At 38.8% G+C, this 24,418-nt stretch overlaps 1 protein-coding gene and 1 pseudogene across 3 annotated transcripts in view; both read right to left on the bottom strand.

The window, feature by feature from the left end:
• Nucleotides 1-7,946, bottom strand: part of LOC149169173 (callose synthase 3-like) — a 333,109-nt gene extending 325,163 nt beyond the window's left edge. For all 3 annotated transcript variants that reach the window (XR_016259780.1, XM_089428592.1, XM_089428594.1), the window contains exons 1-2: nucleotides 7,600-7,946; nucleotides 7,400-7,500 (exon numbers count right to left, since the gene is read on the bottom strand). Coding sequence is in view for 2 of the 3 variants with exons in the window: in XM_089428592.1 (XP_089284718.1) it covers nucleotides 7,400-7,500; nucleotides 7,600-7,723 (225 nt within the window). In the remaining variant the exon portion in view is untranslated. The remainder of the gene's footprint in view (nucleotides 1-7,399; nucleotides 7,501-7,599) is intronic.
• Nucleotides 7,947-8,245: 299 nt separating this feature from the next.
• Nucleotides 8,246-10,040, bottom strand: LOC149169172 (protein PAT1 homolog pseudogene; annotated as a pseudogene).
• Between the last annotated feature and the right edge of the window lie 14,378 nt (nucleotides 10,041-24,418).

Genomic DNA, 24,418 nt, shown 5'->3' with positions numbered 1-24,418 from the left:
AGTTTATTTATAATGACTTGTCCAATGTATAATGTTCAAATGAATTTTACTATATGTTTCAAAATTTTCTTATTGAATATAAGGATTAGTAAAATGTGCACATTCTTGTGTGGAGAGGCACATTCTACAACCCAATATGAGGGTGATCTGTGATTCTGTCCATTCTTAACATGGAGTTGACATGTGTCCATTTTCAAACAAAAATAAAATATTCTCTAAATAGAAAAGCAATGTTGACTAAAAAAAAATATGTTTAATTAGTTTTAGTTAAAAACATTATAAAACGTTAATAATCCCAACCTCACTATAATTAATTTGTTATTAATACTTATATAAATATAATTTCATATACATTTAAAAAATAAATAAAAAATTATGCCAATATCAATTCCTTAAAAAAACTACCATAATATTATGTATAATAAAATATTAAAAAAAAATCAACCTTATTATGTATATTGTAATATCATGTATGTTTATATATATTTTCAATCTTGTCCATCTGCTCAAATTTCAGTGATCTAGGGGCTGATGTGTATTTACATATTCTCGCTTATGTTGACTGAAACTTACTTTGCCATTGCATAATTAAGTACATGCGATTTGTTATTTTCGTGGACTCTTTGACACGACTGGTATGTGGGGCTGCAATGGTCTGTCTGATCATTCGATTAGGTTTACTGTTTCCTAATCAAACTGTTTCTTAGGAGATCGGCCACTTTTGGGTTGTTCTACCGTTGACCCTATTCGTAATGTTGCATGTCACTTGAACTGACTATTTTTTTATTTTAATATGTTATGTTGTTTTAAAAAATTATGTACATATCTTAAGTTTGGAAAAAAAAGTTTTTAATATTAAGAGGTTATATTAATTTAAAATTTATGTATATATCATAAGAAGTGAAAAAATAAGTTTTTAATAATTAAAATATTTGAAATAGTTTTATTATTTTATATTTTGTTTTTTTGGTATATTTTATTGTTAAATTTTATTGAAATTCATTAAAAACAAATTGGACTTGTAAGTTTGAGCTATGTAATCTATATAATATTTAAAAATCAAGGAATAAGATAAATGCAATTTTTTTTTCTTCAAATTTTACACTAAAAGATATTTGCACATCAAGATAGATTTGTGTTTAAAATGAATCTATATTAGTAATAAATCCAGTGATATATAATTTTTTATGATGTGGATACAAGTTGTGTTAACATATTTAAGGTTTTTGGATGTGCATTGATTTTACTATTTGTTAATATATAATATGAAATTGTTTATCTCACTTTTTTTTTATAACAATGGGAAAGCCTATCATAACTTAGTTGTCAAACTAGCAGTGATGACAACCATCTTTGGCCGTTATGCACTAATGCAGGGTGATAAACTACACAACCTATGCAGGTTGATAAACCACACAACTTAGAATGACCGGGTGGTGATCCTTAATGGACCGGGTGGTGGTGCCTCTAGGTCTAGGGTGATAAACTACACAACCTATGCAGGTTGATAAACCACACAACTTAGCATGACCGGGTGGTGATCCTTAATGGACCGTGTAAGGTCCTTGGGCGTGACCGCGTTTGGAGCGTCGGGCGAGTCACCGTGCACGACGGACGCGCGGGTGAACGACGGGCGCGCGGGCGGGCGCACAACGTGGGCGAGGTCTGCACGACGGGCGGGCAAGGTGACACGGGAATGCGACAAAAGGGAAAACAGAAATGCGATGAAAGGTTGTAACAATAAAACGATGAGCAAAGGTTTATACCAACGCTTGGAGTGGCTTGCGGTGGGCAAGGCCGACTTGAAGGAGATATGTGAGGGCGTGTTAAGTCATGGATTGGGGGTCGGCTGGAGTGCCACCGCCCACATAATGGCCCCACGCTAACATGTGTATATATGTGTAAACGTTATGCCTCATTTGGCATCGAATTCTCTCAACACATCTTCGCATAAGCTTAAGGGTAAAAGGCAAGTGCGCAGTTTGGGTTGGAAGTGCGCATAACTCATGCACATCACTTGAAGGCGCAGATTTGGTATTGTCTTAAGCCGATAAAGGTGTGGGAAAGGTGTGCCCGGGGTTCGGTGAAGGTGCAGATTTTGTGTAGGACTTGGCAAGGGTGTTAGGTGGCTCGGGTGAGCACCGCCCTTCGTGCAAGAGGTGCACAATATTGTAAAAGGTTGGGTTGCCTCTCATTGTAAATTTGACTAAGTGTGAGACTTGGTTCAGCCAAGACACACTTGTACATTGTAAACTGATATTCTTAATATATTGTCGGGCAAACTCACATTACGGGGAGTTGCCCCTCCCCTTTATACTGTTGCAATCGTTGTGTTCTTGTTATAATTGCTATGGATAATGAATGAGTATAGGCTTCATTGGTATAAAGGATAATTATATGTTTACTTGGTTGCGAAACACAAACTAAGTAATGTTGAAGTGAAAGTAGGCGTAGTCCATGAATGTTAGTATTGGTGAAAAGAAAGCATTCGGTGGTGCTGCACCTTGCTACAAGCGGTTGGAAGACTACCGCAGGTGTAGGGGCGTGACAGGTGGTATCGGAGCAGCTGATCCGGGTATTGAAGGTTGAAGCTGATGAGTAGGGTTGCTCATGACAGGTGATATTGAGGCTTGAACAGGTTCAGGTGTTGAAGCATTTGAAGGTGTTTTCAAGACTCGGCTTTGAGTAGGGTTGCTCATGACATGGAGAAGGCTGGAAAGGCAGAGATGGTGGATGAGTGTTAAATTTGGACAACTAGGTCCAAACTCCATGTTCTGATGCTCAGATTAAGAGGCTAATATTTTTGTTGGATTCCTCTTTCTGAGAGGTGTAAAATCCATATAAAAATAGTCTTAATCCGATGAGCAGAACTTATATTTTGAATTTATTATTCTTAATAAATTATATGTGCAAAGGTCAGCCAGTTTTGTAATGTAGGCTCACATGCCCAACAGATGTGTCACACACCCTCATTGATGGATATATATATACAGGAAAAGTTGGAGAGAATTTGATCACAACACAACTCACATCTTCCTCTCTCATCCTAAAAAGTACGAGCTACCTGGAGGACGAATTTCAGCCACACGTGGGAAGGACGAAGAGGATTTTTCTGCTGCTAGGGTTTCTGCTGCTAGGGTTTCGCAGAAGTTTGACCAGCGTTGACTTTGGTCAACGCTTGGTCCAAACAAGCTGAAAACTTGTGGGAGGTTCGATTTTTGAAGGCCATACTACCTGGCACAAAAATCGAGGTCAAAGGGTTGACCGTTTTGCTGCTGCGTTGACTTTTAGCTTGCTGCCCCTGCGTTGACTTTTCAGGACAGCATTGACTTTTGTAGAACTGACTTGGGTTGACTCATCTACTGGTTGGAGGGTTGTTGTGACACATGCTGGGCTGGCTGACCAAAGGAGACTTTGCTGGTTGAAGCATCCTGTTGACCGCCGAAACAAACACATACATTTTTCTTGTTTCTGATTTGTCTTCTGTAAGATCTGCTTATATGTTCTATCTGCATTTTGCTTATCTACTTGTATGATTGTTGTGAGAAAAGTGAAATTGCTCTTAGCATAGAACATCTACAAAACTTTACAATGAGCCTACGACAGGTGAGTCTAGCCATAGTGCAATTCAAGACCTTCGGTACGAAATGTTGGAACAAATGGGTCAATGGAGTTCTAACTGGGTTTCAATGAAGGCTGAGAGCATGAAGATTCGTGAAAGCTGTTCGGAACTAAGGAAAGAACTCGAAGAACTCAAAAGCCAATGTGAAAGTACCGCAGACATGGAACTCAAGGAACTTGATGAGGGGATCCAACATAGTGGACTTGATCTTCAAGAGCTCTTTGATGAAAGAGCCCGGTTAAGGAAGGAAAGTGCCCGGGTGGAAGCCGAAATCAAGCAAGTTGAGGAAGAGATAAGGAAGAAGCTTCTTGGTAAGAAGGTTGTTGTGATTGAGCAAGAGGAGCTCGACTACATTGACAGGTTGGGAACTCACTACCGAGAGAATCCAGGGGACATTCGGAAGCTAAGTTCCATGAACTTGGTCAATGGACACTTGGTTGGTGCACTTGAGCAGAATGCAGTGGAAGGGAAGCTTGAAGCAAGTCAAGCTAGGCCAAGACCAAGCTGTCTAGAAGGGCCATGCAAGGAGGTGAAGTACCTTAGGAGGAATGTCAAGAAGGAGCATGGATCTATTGACACTTCTAAGGCCAAATTTTTAAAGAAGGTTGTTGAGGTGAGACACAAGACAAAGCCAACAGAAGGAGGAGATTCCTTGAAGCTAAGTTTTGTGCAGTTGACCGTGAAAGGGAAGAAGTTTGCAGCTTTGGTTGATACGGGAGCTACTCATAGCTTCTTGAGTAGAAAGGCAGCAAAGTCTTTTGGGAAGAAAGCAAAGATGGAGAAAGAGTGGAGTGCTTTTAAAGCAATCAACTCTACCATTAGAGCTGTTGATGGTGTGTTGAAGGACACTCAGGTGAAAGTAGGATCGTGGTTTGGAAAGTTGGACTTGAGAGTTGTGGACATGGATGATCATTCTATGGTGTTGGGGCTGGACTTCATGGAGCTTGCACAAGCCATACCAATGGTGGACCGGGACATTCTCTTGATCACAGCTGAAGGAAAGACCACGATGGTGCCTGTGAATAGAAGGAGTTGCTTGGGGTATAGACCAAGGATGAATTCTATGATTTTGTATCCCAAAGATCCTAATGTGAAACATGAGGATGTGGAGAAAAGAGGACTTGGGAGTATTGTGCAAACAAAGGAGAAGAAGTCGGTGGACTTCATTGCAAAAACTCGAAAGAAGAATGAAGGAAGTGAGAAGGTCTCACGAACATGGAGACACTTGATGGGAGCATCTTCTACTAAGGATCTTCACAATGAAGTTGCAAATGAAGGGAGCCCGAGTGCTACTTTAGAGGCAGTGATTGATGGGGATTATGGAGGTAGAGATCCTGCTAGGATAGTGGACTTCTGCAAGTATGCAATGGGCATATATGACTTCCAGCTGACAAAGGACAAGCTAGGTGAGCTTGGGTGTACATGTGAAGAGAATGAGGCTGTGCATAGATACTTGAGGACACAACATCAATCTGACACATGGGTGGATGAGAGTCAGGGAGGAAACTTCCTGGCCCTCCTTTCTCTATCGATAACCTTGGAGAAAGGTTGGTGTGGAGACCTTGATAGGAAGGGACCACACCAACTTTACAAGGAGCCTTGGAGGAGGCTTCTTCATGATGGAGTGCAGACTTGGATGCAGATGGCCAGAGGTTGGGATGGAGTCTACATGGGTTAGACATCATAGACACCTAGAGTCATGGACATCAGGTTGGAGATTATATGAGCTAGTGGAGAGGTTGTACACTCTTGTGCAACAAGACCATAGCTTGACATGTTGCAGATGAGATGGAGCTTCCATGGACCTGAGCATGGGCTGATAGATTCTTGAATGAGTCCGAGATGTAGCAGGAGTCAGGAGAAGACTTGTGATGGCAGAAGGATGTGCATTCTTATGGTTTGAGCGTATGGTTGGATTGATCACCCAACTAGTTCGAGTCATGAGGGGTACCAGTGTGCAGAGATATGTTGGCATTAGTCGAGACATGGTGACACGTGTGTTGGCATTTGATAGGAGACTACATGGAGGAAGGACACATGATGAGGACGACACAAGATGTTGCAATGGAGATTGTGACAAAGGGGTCAGTAATCATGGATCAAGATGACATTGATGGAGAGCATACCGTTGAGGTGTATACCTTGGTATGGTGAGCTTGGTGGCAGTTGGTCACTAAGTCGAGGCATGATGGAGATGAGGCTCTACATATGTTGCAAGGATGTTTGCTTTATGTGGAGGAGTTGACATCATGGATAGTGATGATCTTGGTGGATGGTTACCGGGATGGTATGTTGTCGAGGACGACAACAATTTCAGGTGGAAGAGGATGTAAGGTCCTTGGGCGTGACTGCGTTTGGAAGGCCAGGCGAGTCACCGTGCACGACGGGCACCCGGGCGAGCGCGCAACGTGGGCGAGGTCTGCACGACGGGCGGGCGAGGTCGGCACGACGGGTGGGCCAGGTCGGCACGACGGGCGGGCAAGGCGACATGGGAATGCGACAAAAGGGAAAACAGAAATGCGACGAAAGGTTGTAACAATAAAACGATGAGCGAAGGTTTATACCAACACTTGGAGTGGCTTGCAGTGGGCAAGGCCGACTTGAAGGAGATATGTGAGGGCGTGTTAAGTCATGGATTGGGGGTCGGCTGGAGTGCCACCGCCCACATAATGGCCCCACGCTAACATGTGTATATATGTGCAAACGTTATGCTTCATTTGGCATCGAATTCTCTCAACACATCTTCGCATAAGCTTAAACGTAAAAGGCAAGTGCACAGTTTGGGTTGGAAGTGCGCATAATTCATGCACATCACTTGAAGGCGCAGATTTGGTATTGTCTTAAGCCGGTAAAGGTGTGGGCAAGGTGTGCCCGGGGTTCGGTGAAGGTGTAGAATTTGTGTAGGACTTGGCAAGGATGTTAGGTGGCTCGGGTGAGCACCGCCCTTCGTGCAAGAGGTGCACAATATTGTAAAAGGTTGGGTTGCCTCTCATTGTAAATTTGACTAAGTGTGAGACTTGGTTCGGCCAAGACACACTTGTACATTGTAAACTGATATTTTTAATATATTGCTGGGCAGACTCACATTATAGGGAGTTGCCCCTCCCCTTTATACTGTTGCAATCGTTGTGTTCTTGTTATAATTGCTATGGATAATGAATGAGTATGGGCTTCATTGGTATAAAGGATAATTATATGTTTACTTGGTTGCGAAACACAAACTAAGTAATGTTGAAGTGAAAGTGGGCGTAGTCCATGAATGTTAGTATTGGTGAAAAGAAAGCATTCGGTGGTGCCGCACCTTGCTACAAGCGGTTGGAAGACTACCACAGGTGTAGGGGCGTGACAGACCGGGTGGTGGTGCCTCTAGGTCTTGGATTGTAAACTTGTTTCCTTACGTCACAATAAGAAAGATTTTAGCCAAATAAAAGTAGTTTTAGGGAGATTTTAGCAAAACAAATGATTTTAGCCAAGCCTCACACCAAATTAGTACATATATATTTTATCACTCTGATTTTAAACCTGTAACTTCTTAAAAAAAAAACACTCTTACCTCTTACCTATTTTACCTCTTACCTATTAACTATCATGGATAAATCTTTAAAATATATTAAAATTCGAATTCAAACAATTAAGCAATCCATTGGTCTCATGATGAAGTTTGAACGAGTCACACAAACATCACATTATTCAATTACGGATTTCTGCTAAGCTTATGGTGAAGCGACTTTTAGTGACAAGAGCAGGTTTACTGGTTTTCTGGTAAAGGAGTCATACCCTTTCGAGTCTTAGGATGAGAGCCGTCTTGAACTGGCGAACACCTCTGCCACTGCAATTGGGATCGAGCTTATGGGCTTTTTCAAATGCATAGAACCGGCCTGCAGTAAAGTAAACCAAAGCATACCCAATTAAAGACAAAACCCTAGTTACAGAGAGATAAAGAGACGAAAACAGGATTTAGGGCAAGTGATGCTCACAGAGATATGCGCCACGAGGCCATTCAGGCTCAATCTCATTCGCCACACGAATTATCGGAGCGATTTCGCTGAGGGAGGGAGGGACGACTTCACTGTCAATTGCCGATTCAGGCATGCTCGCCATTGTTTGTGATCTCGTCAAGGTCCAAGACAGCGGCTGGCTCGAACTTGGATCGCTCCCGGCCTTTTTCTTCTCTCTCTTCACAACAAGGAGCTCTAAGAGAGATAAAGAGACGAAAACAGGATTTAGGGCGAGTGATGCTCACAGAGATATGCGCCTCGAGGCCATTCAGGCTCAATCTCATTCGCCACAGGAAGTATCGGAGCGATTTTGATCTAGTTGCAGATCTGAAAATTAAAAATTAAAAAACAGAGAATAACAAAACAAAACAGGCTGTAGACATAAACACTGGAATAACACAGGTCTGCAAACAATACCACCTAGATGATCATTTTATAAAACAATGCAATCATTCTCTTTATTACAAAAGATAAAATCAAACTGCATAATTAGATAAAGCCAAGATATTTTAGATGTTTCCTTTTTCCTAGTTTTTCAGATGTTTCCTCTTTTCTATTCTTGGATGTTTCCAATGAAATAGTACGCTTTTTTCCTGGTTGCCCAATCAGTGAGATGTTGCTGATTTTTGTGTCATTTCTGGTTGCCCAATTCCTCCCTGTTTAGATCAGGAAGCGTCCCCGCTTCCTCCACCAACTGAGGGAAATTGCGTTGCAATATTTCTGCATTGATCCATTTTGCCTGTGCTGGTGTGTGTCCCTTCCTACCAACCAAATATGAGAAGTATGGCTGATGTCGTGTATCCCGTTTCTTGAAGTCCAGAATTGTATCTTTGAGCAGAGGAGGCTGAAAATCTGGAATATTATCAACCGGATGATGAATTGTATGGAGGATGGTCTCTTTGCCAAGAATGTAATGGCGCCATTGCTTCAAAGCTTGCACTAAACTGTAGAATTCCTTGTCATAGGTGCTGTACATGAGCTTAGCATCCGCAAGTGCCTCAGAATGGTATGATAGGGATTGCATGATACTATCGTACTTATTAGTACAGTATGTTGTCAATAATTTGAAGAAGCAATTAAATGATGCCTGCCAAATATTTCTCTTTTGAATGGTATAACTAGCACGTGGATCTGTCAGGATATCTGTAGCTCTTTCCAGAACAGCTTTTAGAACCACCGATGCCCCATCACCAGTAGAACTTCCAAGAGGACGAAGTGGTGGTTGTTCTGAAGAACAAACTACTGCTGTCAAACAAGCAATAAGGGCATCTAAATCCATGTTGAAAACACACATAGCCACAGTCTTAGCAAGCCCAACTGTAGCACTGGGATCTGGAGTTAAGCTACCAAACAAAAAACGCAAATGACGAAAAACTGCCATGGAGACAATTCGTGCAAGTTCACTTCCAGGTGTGAGAAGCTGAAGGTATTTTGATAGAAGTTTTCTCCCTTTGGGAAGAGAAACCAGGCGTAGAAAAACAAGGTCATCTTTTGGAGCCAACCCAATTGGATGGCCACCCTCTGCTCCAAGAGGATCAACTAAGTGCAGAGAAGCTGCTAATCCTTCCAACAGAATCTGCCGCCTTCTTTTTAATTGGGCCCCACCATCTTGTAGTTGAGATACTTGCAAAAACCGATCAATATCATCCACATCAAGAAGAAGGCACAGCCCATCCTCAATAACAATCCTTGCAGCCAGCATTGGTTCCTGTTCAAGGGGTCTCTCAGTGGCCTTGGGTTCATTTACATTATCACCTGTGGCATTTGGTGTTGAAGGAGCGTCCACTTCCAGAAGTGGACGAGGCCTGCGAATAGAAGAAAATGGCACTCTTCCCAGTGCCTCTACCTGAAGATAAGCATGTGGCTCTGCTACCGCTTTTGTTCGCGGTGGCAATTCACGTAGAGAAGATGGTGCAAACTGACTTTTTCCTCGAGAACCAGTAGCATTCTTTGCTTGCACAGCCTGATGATAATAATCATCAACATAGGGATCACTGGTGTGAGTTGCAGTAAGCTGCATGCGAACAATGCTCTCGATTTCTTCTGCAGACATATACTTTGATCGGAACTGTGGCCAGCCATTATTAGACCTACCTGACTGGTTGTTCGTATCTGAATTCTGTTGGCTATTACGCTGATTTTGCTTTCCACGTTGTTGAGACTTACTACGCTGATCCCTAAAATCCCCACCCAAAAATGTCTCATTGTATCTGTGCATGGCAGGTGGAGGATGTGAATTGAATACTTGTTGAGTTGGCACAGGAGGAAAATGAGGAACACCACTCTGCATTGCCTGAAATCTTTGCTGCTGCAGCAATGCCTGTGCTTGTGCAGGCAACATAGCATTGGGTTGGGGCATTTGCTGATGCATCATATTAGTCATAATCCCCGATGGCCCTCCTGGTCGCATATTAGATTGATTCAACCAATGGCCTTGCTAAGGCCGTGTACCCATTACATGACCTGAAGAGTTGTATTGAGGCATCCCTCCTCCATATTGGATCACAGAAGGCAGAATTCCTCATGTATCAGAAGGCAGAATTCCTCCATATTGGATCACAGAAGGCAGAAGGTTTTTAACAGTGGCTTTATTAAGGGCTCGATAGTCTGTCACGAGGCGCCATTCAGAAGTATCTTTTTTGGGAACAATAAAAGTTGGAGATGCACATGGCGAGGACGACGTCTGAATATGACCGGATGTCAACAATTCTTCAATTTGGCGTTCTATCTCAGTTGCCTCTCGAGGAGCAAGGCGATAAGATGGGGTATTGGGTAAGGAAGCGCTAGGAACAAGATCAATGTGGTGTTCAACAGAGCGTGCTGGAGGCAACCCTGTGGGTTGGGTGAAGACATCTGCAGATTCATGGAGTAGAGGAGCCATTCAAGGAGGGACTGGATTGGTGAGGTTGTCTGGCTTGACAGGGCGAACCAAGCACAAAGAAACATCTTGGTTTAAATTGACTCTTATAATGGGAGCTTTGCCAATGGAAGGTTGGGTTGATGTGCTAGTTGAGGATGTGAGCACATAGGTGCGCCCATCGTGCTGCAAGTGGTATTGGTGATCTGTAGCATGATAAATAGCATGTCGAGCCTCTTGGTATGGAATTCCTAGCAATAAATCAACACAATCTAGAGGAGAAACATCACATACCACAGTATCACGAAAAGGCCCAATAGCAAAGGTGACAGCACAACATTGTGAGATGGTAAGACGAGGACCGTCCTTTCTGACCCAACCGAGCTGATACGGGTGGGGGTGAGGAGTGGTGGGAAGGCAAAGGTGTTCAACTAAGTCTTGTGACACAAGATTCTTTTGACTCCCATTGTCAAGAATAAGCGTGGCCAACTCATGTTTGATTTGACAATTATGGGTAAACAAAGGCGTAACAGAGGTGTTTGTTGCATTCGCAATCATGAGGATGAGAGAGGGGTCCACTTCTGTCGGATTTTCGAGAGAAATAGCTGGAAGTGGGGTAGTGGCCTTTGGTTGTTCGACCTCTGTAAAAAGAGTTTTCTGGGGGCGGAGATTTTTCAATACTCGACAATCTGCAGAAGCATGTGAGTTGGTCTTGTGAAATGTGCACCAGGGGGTGCGGTGAGGTGTGGGGGATGAGGCAGAGGCGACATTAGAAGAATCAAAGGAAGATGGACCATTTCTGGCTTGAGGATATCGGATTCGAGTACCCACTTTGCGTTCCACCGCCAGGGCCCGAATAAAGGCCTTGTCTAATGAAGCACTATCAAACAATTCAACTTCACGACGAAGAAGCATTAGCAAACCAGAATTAAATTTGATAATTAGTACCTCGTCTGGATCGGATATATGGAGTTGAATGCGCAACTTGCAGAAGACATCAATGTAGGCTTGCACTGATTGATTGGGTAGTTGTCGAAGCTGCAACCATTTGGCAAGGAGATTTTGTATATATCCTGGAGGATAGAAGCGTTCACGTAAGGCCTCGCAAAAGAGATTCCAAGATGTGATAGGCGTCGATTTGGTCTCGGCTTGTTCTCCAAGGTCCACAACCAAGAACATATTCTCAAGATGAGTATCCCACCATGTTTGTGCTAGGCCTTCCAATTGTAGACTGGCGATCTGAAGTTTCATCTCCTCGTCCATTGTTGGACAGGTTCTAAAATAGTTGGAGAGGCTGCGGATCCAATTATCAACAGTCTCACCATTCATTTGCCCTGAGAATTTGGGCAGTTGAAAGCGTGTATCAAGCTGCATTTGCCCTGGAGGGCATTGTTGTTGTTGCAGCGTAATTAGCTCTTGAAGAGCCCTAGCTAAATCATTCACTGGCGAGTTCATGATTTTCATTCACTGAATGGAGTGAAATGTATGACCCTTTAAAAAAAAAAAAAAAAATTCTTCGAACAGGTGGATGGCTTCCAAGATCTTATGCTCTGATACCAATTGATCTACTTGCAGATCTGAAAATTAAAAAACAGAGAATAACAAAACAGGCTGTAGACACAAACACTGGAATAACACAGGTCTGCAAACAATACCACCACTTTATTATGAAGAAGAGATGAGCATTTTATAAAACAATGCAATCATTCTCTTTATTACAAAAGATAAAATCAAACTGCATAATTAGATAAAGCCAAGATATTTTAGATGTTTCCTTTTTCCTAGTTTTTCAGATGTTTCCCTCTTTTCTATTCTTGGATGTTTCCAATGAAATAGTACGCTTTTTCTTGGTTGCCCAATCAGTGAGATGTTGCTGATTTTTGTGTCCTTTCTGGTTGCCTAGATTTCGCTGAGGGAGGGAGGGACGACTTCACTGTCAATTGCCTATTCAGGCATGCTCGCCATTGTTTGTGATCTCGTCAAGGTCCAAGACAGCGGCTGGCTCGAACTTGGATCGCTCCCAGTCTTTTTCTTCTCTCTCTTCCCAACAAGGAGCTCTAAGAATCAACCCTCAACCCTCCCCTGCTATTAAATACTAGTCTGAATCTCGTCTTTATTCATTTTGCACATACCTTTCCTTCACTTGGCATTCATGGTACAGCAATAACGGGAGAGCCTAGAAATCTCGATCTGCAAAACTGGTAACTCGGACGACCTCTCCTGGCAATCTGGGATGGCCTCTCCTTATAATCTCAACCTCTTTTTCTCTAGAATAACTTTAGAAGAATTCCTCTTTTAGATATTGAAAACTGGAAGAACATTGATAAAAGAAACCGCTAGAAATATTTACTGCTTCGACCGCTGATGGAACTCTCACCGGTGTCAATCCTCATGCTATCATTGTGCCCTCTTCACTGCAATCAATTGATCTCCAAGGTTGCCCATTGATTTCTTTTATAATTTGTTGTTGAGAAATCAGAGACCAAGATTTAGATATGAAATAATCTAATCAATGGCTAAAATTGCTTAGAAATTTTACTAGAAGTCTCCACAAGAAAAGCAATCATATCTCAATTATTACTAATTAATTAATCTATTTTGCTAAATTAAAACTTAGGAAAATAATTAAAATTGATTAATTAATTTAATTGAGACATTTACATTCAAAAGAATAACTTGGGCTTGGAGATATTTTCCGCTCTGTGTTCCTAGTCCTATTGATACCACTCGAGGCTAGAACACTTGTCCAAGCTACATCAACCAACACTCCCTCTTAGCGATGAAGTAGTTCTATATTCAACATCATCATGCTCAATGCCCACATTTGGAACACTTAAATTGCCTTTAGTACCCCATGACTCATTTCACTATGCCACAACTCTTCTAAATTGTTCTTGCAAGCGATGAGTGCAAGCTCATCCTCTATCCGAGTCAAAAGCTCATATGCGGTTGTTGCTATGTGCTTCTTGTCACCTTTCTTCTTATGCGGGAAGTTGCTGCAGTGATGGCCAAACTCGTGACAACCATAACACTTGATCTTTGACATGCCCTTCTTCTTTTCCTCCTTGAAGTTTGACTTCTTATTGGATCCCTTCTTCACTTTTCCCTTGTTCACAAGAGCAACATTCTCGATGTCATCTCCCTTCTGCTCAGAAGTATTGCTAGTATCACTATTTACTTTCACAAGGCTCAGTCGAAGCTCATCCTGTGTGAAGTCATTCCACAAGTGTTCCCAACTAGGAAAATCAAATCTTCCACTAACCACTTGCATGAAAACATCCCACAGCTTCTGAAACCCATTAAGGGTTGTTCTCACAAGATCTTTGTCCTCAACCTTCTCTCCAATGGCTGCTAGCTCATCTTTGATTGTCCTGATGCGGGTGAGATAACTACAAACATTTTCTCCCTTATTTTGTCTAGTGCTTCAAAGCTTCACTCTTAGGATCATTTTCTGATTCATATTTTTATCTTGGAAAATTTTATTAATGACATCCCACATCTTCTTGGTTGTATCTTCTTCCACTAAACGTGGAACTATGTGCTCCTTGACCCCATCTAAAATAATACACTTATCCTTGGTATCATATTTCCGATAATCATGCAACATTATAGGATATGTTGGTATAACAATATGTGTCGTAGTAAACCCCTGCAGTGTATGCTCTTCTAAATTAAGAAGGCACCAGATTCTCCATAAACCAAAGTTTGATGCACCATCCAACCTATCTTGATCCCTCAATCTTGTTGAATCCATTACTGAAGTCCTCGAGAAAATAAAAATAATATCTTCTACTAGTAAATAACAATACCTAGACAACATCATGATCTCCCTCTGCAAGTGATATCGGCCCTTTCCAGCGATTCGCTTGGCTATCCTGCAAATTTCCTTCCCAACAGTTCGCACTTCCTGTAATTACAGTAATCTACCCTTTCTTGTAATCTGCCTATGGGAATTCACACTTTCCATAATCACACAAATTTCTTGCAATTCGCACTTGCAACTAGAAACTCGATCCCAACTATTCGCACTGCCTCTGGAAATGTGCTTTGACAATTCACATTGTTGAACTTGACCTACCTTCTTACATAAAATAACACTGGTAAAATTCCTCCAAGTAATTCTCAAAATCGATCTAGGTATTAAACCCCTGCGCTTCACATTTGCTATGATACAATGCGAAATTCATTGCAGTTAATCAAATTATTATTCTCCTATATTTAAACATATTATTTGTCCCAACAAATTATTTATTGCAAATAATGAATAAAACACAAATGCAAATTTCACCAATTAAATAAACTGTGGAAACTCTAATAGAAAACCAATCACAAAATGGACACAAATTTTTTGGACAAAACGTCCCTCGAAAAACCCTGACAAGAAAACCAGTTCTTCAGATCTGAGGGTTTTATTATTAATCTTCAACAAATTCTACAATTGATAAATATTACAACTGCTTGCCAAACCATGGCAAAACTTTGGCAAATTATTTCTTCACCTTCAAAAGTCAATCTGACCACTAGAATGCTTATGGCCTCCCTCTACAACCTGACAACATTTCTTTCAATTCCCATTGCGAATTCCAACAATTTGTTGTGATCCTGAAATCGGCCTTTTCCTGCAATCGCACTAATTTCTTGCAATTCACTCTGCAGCTAGAAATCTCAATTTGTTAAACTTGCAACTTATATGGCCTCCCCTAGAAATATCGACCTCTCTATTTGCAGAATAAATTTGGGAGAATTCCTGCTTTGGATCTTGGAAATTGGAAGAATACTGATGAAAGAAAATTCTGAAAGTATTTGTTACTTCAATTGCTACTAAAACCCTCACTGGTGTCAATCCTCATGCTATCACTGTGCCCTCCTCACTGCGATGAATTGATCTCCAAGTTTGCCCATCGATTTCATTTATAATCTCTCGTTGAAAAATTAATGACCAAGATTTAGATATGAAATGATCTAATCGATGGCTAAGATCACTTAGAAGCTTTACTAGAAGTCTCTATAGGAAAATCGATCATGTCTCAATTATTACTAATTAATTAATCTATTTTCCTAAGCTAAAACTTATATATATATATATATATATATATATATATATATATATATATATTGATTAATTAATTTAATTAAGAAATTTACATTCAAAAGAATAATTTGGGCTTGGAGATATTTTCCTGCTCTTATGTTCCTAGCCTCATTAACACCACGTGAGGCTAGAACACTTGTTCGAGCTACATCAACCAATAAAAGTCTATAATAAGTGGCACCAAGGAGGAATGTTAGGTGATAAGGTACTCAAAATTAGGCTCAAAACTCAAAGTGTCAGAATCTTGATAAACTTAGTTGCATATCGAAGAGTTTGTCATTCTGATTCCAATGGTGTGAACGACACTCAAATCCGAGCTCGTATGAAGAAGTTAGAGAAAATAAAAGTTCATGTTTGACTTTGACAGATGGTAGGAAAAGATGATGTGGCAAGGCCTTCTAGCGAATGAGGAAGCGCCAAGTGGCAGGCTGCCATTGGCCCCTGCATTTCACAAATCACATATTGCAGCTGGGTCGTGTTAAAGAATCTGCCCCAAGGAAGGTTGGGTTGCAATGCGATAAATCACAATCACACTTCGTAATATGGAAGGCATTGCAGAAATTGGCCCCCAGCATACCTGAGTTGTGATGCGATAATAGCAATCACAGATCGTAATTGCACACCACAGAAGGCAGAGTTTTGCATTATGTTACCCGTCGGTTCTCTGCCAATTGCAATTTGCGAAAGGATCCCGGATGCGAGGCGACTATGGGTTACGGTTAATAGTACTGTCGGGTCCGCCATATCGCAATCATAAATCGCCTTGCTGCATTCACAGACCATAAGACCACTGGTTTTCCGACGATTGCGATTTGTGATGGGATGGTCGATGTCGACAGATTATGGATTGCCGCGCAGTGAAATTTTCGCTCAGTTAGCACTTTTTGGTGCTAATTTGTAGGATCATGCCGGAAATGGGGCAATTTGTGGAACGAATATTGGGAAAAGAAGGGGAAGTCATAACTTCTTGAGTTTTTCACCAAATTTGATGAAGAAAAGAGGTTAAAAAACCATTTTTTAACATTTTGGACTCATTAGAGTAGGTTTCAGAAGCATTTGATCATTGTAAACACATATTTTTATACGTTTGAGCATAATAGAGAGGCCCAAGCCATTGGAAGTTAGACCAAGGAGATGTAGCCCAAGAGGGGTGAACTCCTTTATCATGTTCCTGTTGTAATGTATTTTTGATGATGTTCTATACATGTTTATGTTGTTGTTCAGTCTCTTATTTATGTCTAATTTATCATAAAATTAACATAAAAACTCATCATTTTGCTTGCAAAAATTCATGAATCCTTAAGCACAATGAAAGCATTTTGTTTCTAATCTTAGGAGGATCTTAGCACAACAATCTAATATTCTAAATTAGATCATTTTGGTATCAGAGCACTATGTTTGTTTTATGAAAGAAATATTTAATGGTTTGCAAGTTTATGTCATGCTTACAAGGTTAAAACTCAAAAGAGGTGAAGGAAAGGTGGTTGGAAGCCCTGAAGTTGGGTCAAGGGGAAGGAGAGCAAGGTTGCCACAATCTCCAACACTAGTTCAACTTTTAGTTGTAGTTGAAACTCCAAAGATCATGTCTCATGAAGGAGAACCTACAAACATGACAGAATATGAGCAGACCTTCAAAAAGGCTTTCTTTGATATGACAGAGATGGTAAAGGTCCTCTATGAAAAGAGGAATACCAGATTGCTAGGGGAAAGTTCCAAACCTCCCAAAGGAGAAGGCTCTTCAGGAGGAGGTAATGGAAATGGAGACAAACCTCCACCCTCTCCACCATCTTCTTCATCTTCGTCTTCACAAGCATCTTCACCCTCTTTCACCAACACAACCTTTACTCATACTCATCATCACACTTCAAAAGGAACTGGTAAATCACATTTTTTAAAACTTGATGTTAAATTTGAGCTGCCCATGTATAATGGTGAAGTGAATGCAGAGAAGCTTGATAATTGGATTCCTCAGTTGGAGGTCTATTGCAAGGTTCAAAACCTTCAAGAGGATGACATAAAGTTTCAATTAGCTTCCTTGAGAATGGAGGGTGCAACACTAGTATGATGGGAATCAAAGACCCAAGAGGAGATTAAAAACACAGTAAGATCTCAATTTCTTGGAATGATTTCATTGCTACAATCAAAATACAATTCTACCCTCTAGCTTATATGAAGAAAGCCATCATGAATTGACAGAATTTTAGACAACTTAAAGGTCAAAATGTGCAAGATTACACCCAAGAATTCAGAGAAAAGGTCTTTGATGTTAGGTGTAGGTCTGCAATCACAGGACACATTGTTGAAATACATAAGGGGTTTACATGGTTACCTTAGGCATATTATCTTAATGTTTAATCCCAATAATCTAGATGATGTGTGTGTGCAAGCCACTAATCTTGAGGCAAGAGGGAAAAGCACCCTAGAAGAAGGTAGTAAAAATCCATTTAAGAGTAAACGAAAGGAAAAGGTTTTCAAAGGGAAGGCACAAAAAAATGTGTCTATCAAAAAAGAAGGAGATAAAGTTACACGCAAACATTGTTCCAGAGAGGGTCACGATGAAGCTCATTTTTGGAAGCTTCATCCCGAAATGAGACCAAAGAGAAACAACAAGGGAAAACAAAAGACAACTGCCACCACTCAACAGAATTTGGGATCTGATTCTGGTGATGAAATTAAAATCACAGCCATGGGGTTAAAAGGAAAAGAATCCATTGCCAACACTAGTTCTTCAGACTCGCAAAATGAAACTCCAAACGAAAAGAGGAGAATATAACTTTTTTCACATAAGGGTGATATCAAAACACAACAAGATTGATACATTTTTTGATAGTGGCTCTCAAGCCAATCTTACCTCTAAAAACATTGTCAAAAGTTTAAATTTAGAAACTGTTCCACATCATAAATTGTATCGACTTGGATGGGTGTGTGACAATGCGCAATTGCAGGTTATGAGAAAGTGTAAATTGAGATTCGCCATTACTACAAATTTCATAGATGAAGTGGAGCCTGACGTTGTGTCATTAGATCTCTGTGGCATAGTTCTGGGCAACCGATACCTTTATGACAGAAAAGTTATCTTCCATAGACATGAAAATTAATATATTTATTCAAATATGGAGTAGAATATATTGTGAGAGTTCATAGCAAGAAAACAAATCTTTCGCTTGTTAATGTAGGGTAGATAAAAAGACTAGTAATAGGAAGTTAGGATTGTACACACCACTTCTGGTTCCTTCATGACCGTGGGAGAGTGTTTCTATGGATTTTGTAGGAGGTCTTCCATTGTCAAAAAGACGTCATGATTATTTGTATGTAGTTGTGGATAAGTTCAACAAAATGTGTATTTTGATGCCATGTAAAAAACAAGTTACAACTGAACAAACTGCTCAGTTATTCGTTCAGAATGTTTGGGTGCATTTTAGATTGCCCACATCTATTGTTAGTGATCGAGATTCTCGCTTTGTTGGGAATTTTTGGTCAAGCGTGTGGGGATTCATGGACACCAAATTGAAAAAGAGTACAACCTTTAATCCATAAATAGATGGTCAAATAAAAGTGGTGAACAGAACAATGATACATCTTCTTCGTGGGTATTGCAGTAAGCATCCTAAGTTGTGGGATGAACATTTGCACTATATTCAACATGCTTACAACCGAGCCAAGCGCTCTTCCATTCAAACTTCGCCATTTGAGGCATGCATGGGATACTTTCCTAAATCTCCTTTGTATTTTATTTTTGGCAAAGATATTTCTATTGAAGGCCATAGCGACATAGACAAAGCAAGAAAGTTCATTGAAAAATCCAATTAGTGCACCAAAAGGTTCAAGAACAACTTGAGAAAAGCCAAGGCAAGTACAAAGCAAGGCACGACAAGCATCGTCAAGATCACAAGTTCCAAGATGGTGATGAAGTTTGGGTTCACATTAACAAAGAAAAGCTCCAAGGAGAAGGTAAAAAGCTAAAACCAATTAGATATGGTCCATTCAGAATTTTGGAAAAGATTGGTAACAATGCCTTCAGGTTGGATTTGCCTTCATATATGCAAATTTATGTTGTTGTTAATGTTGAGAATTTAACGTTATATGAGCCTCCTTTGATTGAAGATAAATGAGAGAATATTTAGATTCCATCTATTGAAGACTTTTCTCCATAATTCCTTGACGAGCTTTAGCAAGACACTATACTTGACAGAAGAACAAGGACATCAAAAAGGGGAAGTATTGATTATCTTCGAGTGGGGCTTAAGGGTACAAATCCTTTAAAAGCCAAATGGATAGAGGTTGGAAAGGTGAGGGAACTGTACCCTCACCTGCTGAACAATTATAAGTGATCATTTTGGGATCCAAAAGGCTTCCAGTGGGGAGGAGTGATCAGGTGTAATTAAGCTCAAAAATCGAAGTGTCAAAATCTTGATAAACTTAGCTTTAGATCAAAGATCTCATCATTATGATTCCAACGGTGCAAACGACACTCGAATCCAAGCTCGTATGAAGAAGTTAGAGAAAGTCAAAGTTTAGATTTGACGTAGACAAATGGCAAGAAAAGATGATGTGGCAAGGCCCTTCAGCGAATGGGGAAGCGCCAAGTGGCAGGCCTCCATTGACCCCGGCATTTCACATATTGCAGGCTGGTCGTGTTAAAGAATCAACCCCAAGCAAGGTTAGGTTGCGATGCGATAAATCACAATCGCACTTCTCAACAAGGAAGTCATTGCATAAATCAGCCTCCAACGTACTCGGGTTGCGATGCGATAATAGCAATCACAAATCGCAATCACACACCACAAAAGGAAGAGTCCTGCATTATGTTACCCGCCGATTCTCCGCCGATTGTGATTTGTGAAAGGATCCCGGATGCGAGGCGACTATGGGTTACAGTTGGTAGTACCATGGGGTCCACCATATCGCAATCACACATCGCTCCACTACATTCATAGACTATAAGACCGCCGGTTATCCGCCGATTGCGATTTGCGATGGGACAGTCAGTGCCGACAGATTATGGACTGCTGCACAGTGAAGTTTTCACTTAGTGAGCACTTTTGGACATATTTTGTAGGATCATGCTGGAAATGGGACAATTTGTGGAGCGAATATTGGAAAACAAGGGGAAGTCATAACTTCTTGAGTTTTTCACCAAATTAGATGAGAAAAAGAGGCTAGATAACCATTTTTGAACATTCTAGACTCGTTGAAGCATTGAACTCATTGGAGCATTTGAGCATTGTAAACACAAATTTTTACACATTTGAGCATAATAAAGAGGCCCAGGCCTTTGGAAGTTGGACCAAGGAGACATAGCCCAGGAGGGGTGAACTTCTTTATCATGTTCCTGTTGTAATGTGTTTGTGATGATGTTTTGTACATGTTTATGTTGTTGTTCAGTCTCTTATTTATATTAAATTACTCATACAATTAACATAAAAACTCATCATTTCACTTGCAAAAATTCATGAATCCTTAAGCACAATAAAAGCATTTTGTTTCTAATCTCAGGAGGATCTCAACACAACAATCTAATATTTTAAATCACATCACTACGTATCTAAGAATATATCTTTCTTTTGACATAGATGTAGTTGTAACCAAGCGATCACCTTCTCCATTAGACACTTTCTTGCTTGATTATCCCTCAAGAGGTGTGGGGGGGTGAAGAGAACAAGTGAATAAGATAATTCAAACTAATTAAGAAAAAGAATTGGTCCCTTCAACCAAATTAAATGAGGCAATGAAGTTAACATTCAAGACCTAAACTACCCTTGATTAATATGTTGGATTGATAGAAATAAGAAAAAGGGAGATAAGTGCGGCTTGTTAGTTTACAATGTCATCAACAATTAAATTAAAAAAGACATATCTTCTCCTAAAATGTTGTAAAATGACCAAGTTGAATTTTGGCCTTTGAAATGTTAAATTTCTAATTGGACATTTAAACTTAGACAAACAATTAAAACTTAAAGAAGTGACCTAGATGTAAGTTGTATAGGGATCAAGATATTGAATATCAGGCCCAAATAGTGAATCAAATTATAAAATACCTTATTAATAATGTAAATATTCTACTTATCAAAAAATAAAACATAACAATAATTGTGAGTTTCTTTAATGTTCTATTTGTATTCTTTATGTATCTAAAATCTCAAACCCTAGTGTAGTGCAATTACAATAAAAATAAAAATTGATGCGCACATGGATTTTCAACCAATATGAGAATATAATAGCTAAATGCACGAAAAAATAAGTAAACCATATTATTCCCATCACATTTAAAAATCATAAACCAGTGGCAATTAACTCATCTCTTTTATAATGCAGACTACTTTGTAACATTGTACAAATAATTCCATTTCTTTAATAATTTGTTTTAAAGAGATGACATGTGAAACCCATTGCTAACAGGTAGCTCTTCTCCCTAGCCATAAGTGTGTCAATGTTGATTCTATCTTTAGATTAAGGAAATGATATGATAAAAGAGTTATAGGCATAGGAGTGAGTCACAAGTATCAAAACTTGTGACCACAAGACCTTTGTAAGACTCCTTTTCCAATTAAGGGCAAGAGAAACAATATACACTCCCTAACACTAACTCATTAACTCCACTTGGATGAAGATTCAACATAAGGCTTTTGCATGGAAGAAGCTTCTGCTAAAACCAAAAAACACCAAATTGGTTATATCAAAACAATATCTCATTAATATATTTTAGAAATCCCCAATAATTTATAACCACAAAACCCTTTCTACTCTCCTTGTTGGAATACAAAAATATGTGTATTAGGTCAACACTACTTTGTTTGATCTACATAGATTAAAGTGAATGGATATAAGCACAAGAATTTTTCATGGAAACCACTTTTTCCACATGCAAAAAAACACCTTGTTGGTTAATCTCCAAAATAAAATCTCTATATTAGATATTACTAGTACGAGGGAGATTTAGGTATCAACTCCTCCTTGTTATGTGCTTTGTTATGCTAAAGATTATTTTGAAGAAAATATAACAACGAAGATTCTTGTATCCTTCTTTCATTTCATCATATCATAGGTGCAAGTAAACAACTAACTAACAACATAGTATCTTCTGTTGGTTAATCTCCAAAACAAAATCTCTATGTTGAATATTCTTTGTTCAAAGGAGTTTTAGGTATCAACCCCTTCTTGCTAGGTATTTTGTTATGATAAAGTATTTTTGGAAAATAAATATATAAGAATAAAGATTCTTAACATCCTTCACAACTAACTAACAACATGGTATCTTTCTTTTGATTATATCATATAAACATGTTTTAAAAAGATGTAAGATTAAAGTGAAATAAAACATAAATCTTGAAAAACGTAAAATACAAAACATGATATTTAAAATTTCTCTTCTCAAAAAATAATAAACCATATATATAAATGAGATAATTCGAACTTTCTTTCTCAAAAATAATAAACAATATATACAAATGAAATAGTTTAATTGGATAATTTTGAAATATATACAAATGAGATAGTTTGATTGGATCATATCATGAGTGCAAGTAAACAAACCACTAACAAAATAATATCTTTCATTTGATTATATCATACCAACAAAATGATATCTTTCATTTGATTATATCATAAAAACATGATAAAAGGAAAATAACAAAAATAAATAATAATACAGGATTAAAATCAAATAAAATAGGAATTTAAAAAAATATAAAATACAAAACAGCATTTGGAACTCGCCTTCTCAAAAAAATAAAATAATAAAGAATATATATAAATGATATGAGATAATTGGTAGGGACAAATGAAGAGCTAATATCAATTTTTATTTTTATTTTTTTGATATTCTAATCTGAAAGTTGAATAAATTCCTCCAAAAGATATTCAATCATGTCCACTTACATTCTTTATAGATATTCAATCATGTCCACTTACATTCTTTCATGTACAGTAACGACATCATAGATAGATTCGTTAGATTTATCAAAATGCATTAGATTCATGTTTTAGATGTATATTGTAAACGAAACTTCATTTATCCAATAGCATTTTCCCTTCATCCTACCAAGAAAATCATAACCCGATACATTTCTTTATGACTAGGCTTATATTGATAATGTGAGAAAAGGGGCACTCTTAAAAATATTCCACATATAAGTACATTCCTTTCTCAGTGTTTAAATATATTAATGCATAAAAGATAATTTTTTAAAGAATTATAATTAATAAAATAAAATTTGTAAAAATGTTTACAAATACAAATGATTATATAAAAAATAAACAACTAATTTTACAAAAATAAATAAAAAAATGGAAATGTAACTGGTTAAATGATATTGAGATTAAATGAAAAAAAATAAAGAATAAAATTATAAAAAATAAATAACAATGAAAGAAATGAAAAACAATTAAAATATAAATAATATATATAAACAAAGAAATATGAAATAAACTTTATTTATTCAGAAAAACAATTATTTAGATCCAACTTCAAAATCTATTTGTATCTCCTAACTTTATTGCTATTACAATATTTCACATAATTGTTGGAAAAATTTGAACCAACTTTCATTAATTATTTTATGGAGTGTTACACGCCATTTTGTCAAATGATCACAAATCTGGATCTCTCATTATCTGATAAACTCTTGCAAGCAATCCCCTACAATGTTGGAAGCAAGACCATTCTTAAAACAACAAGAATCCTTGATTACATTGCTAAAAAACCTAATTTCAAGCATTTTTGCACTTTTCCTAGCAACCATTTGCGCAAATGAAGTTCCAATCATTGTACCCTACACAATCTATCGCTATGTTTTCTATTAAAAGGTGTGGCAACCTTTTAACATAGGTAAAAATAAAAAGCAATTTCT

This window comes from Pinus tabuliformis, chromosome 4_2 (genome assembly GCF_031772625.1).
Source record: "Pinus tabuliformis cultivar Carrire ecotype Pingquan chromosome 4_2, CPIR1, whole genome shotgun sequence".
Classification (NCBI taxonomy): Eukaryota; Viridiplantae; Streptophyta; class Pinopsida; order Pinales; family Pinaceae; genus Pinus; species Pinus tabuliformis.
Note: the sequence above shows the minus strand (reverse complement) of the source record. Positions and strands in the feature narration are given on the sequence as shown.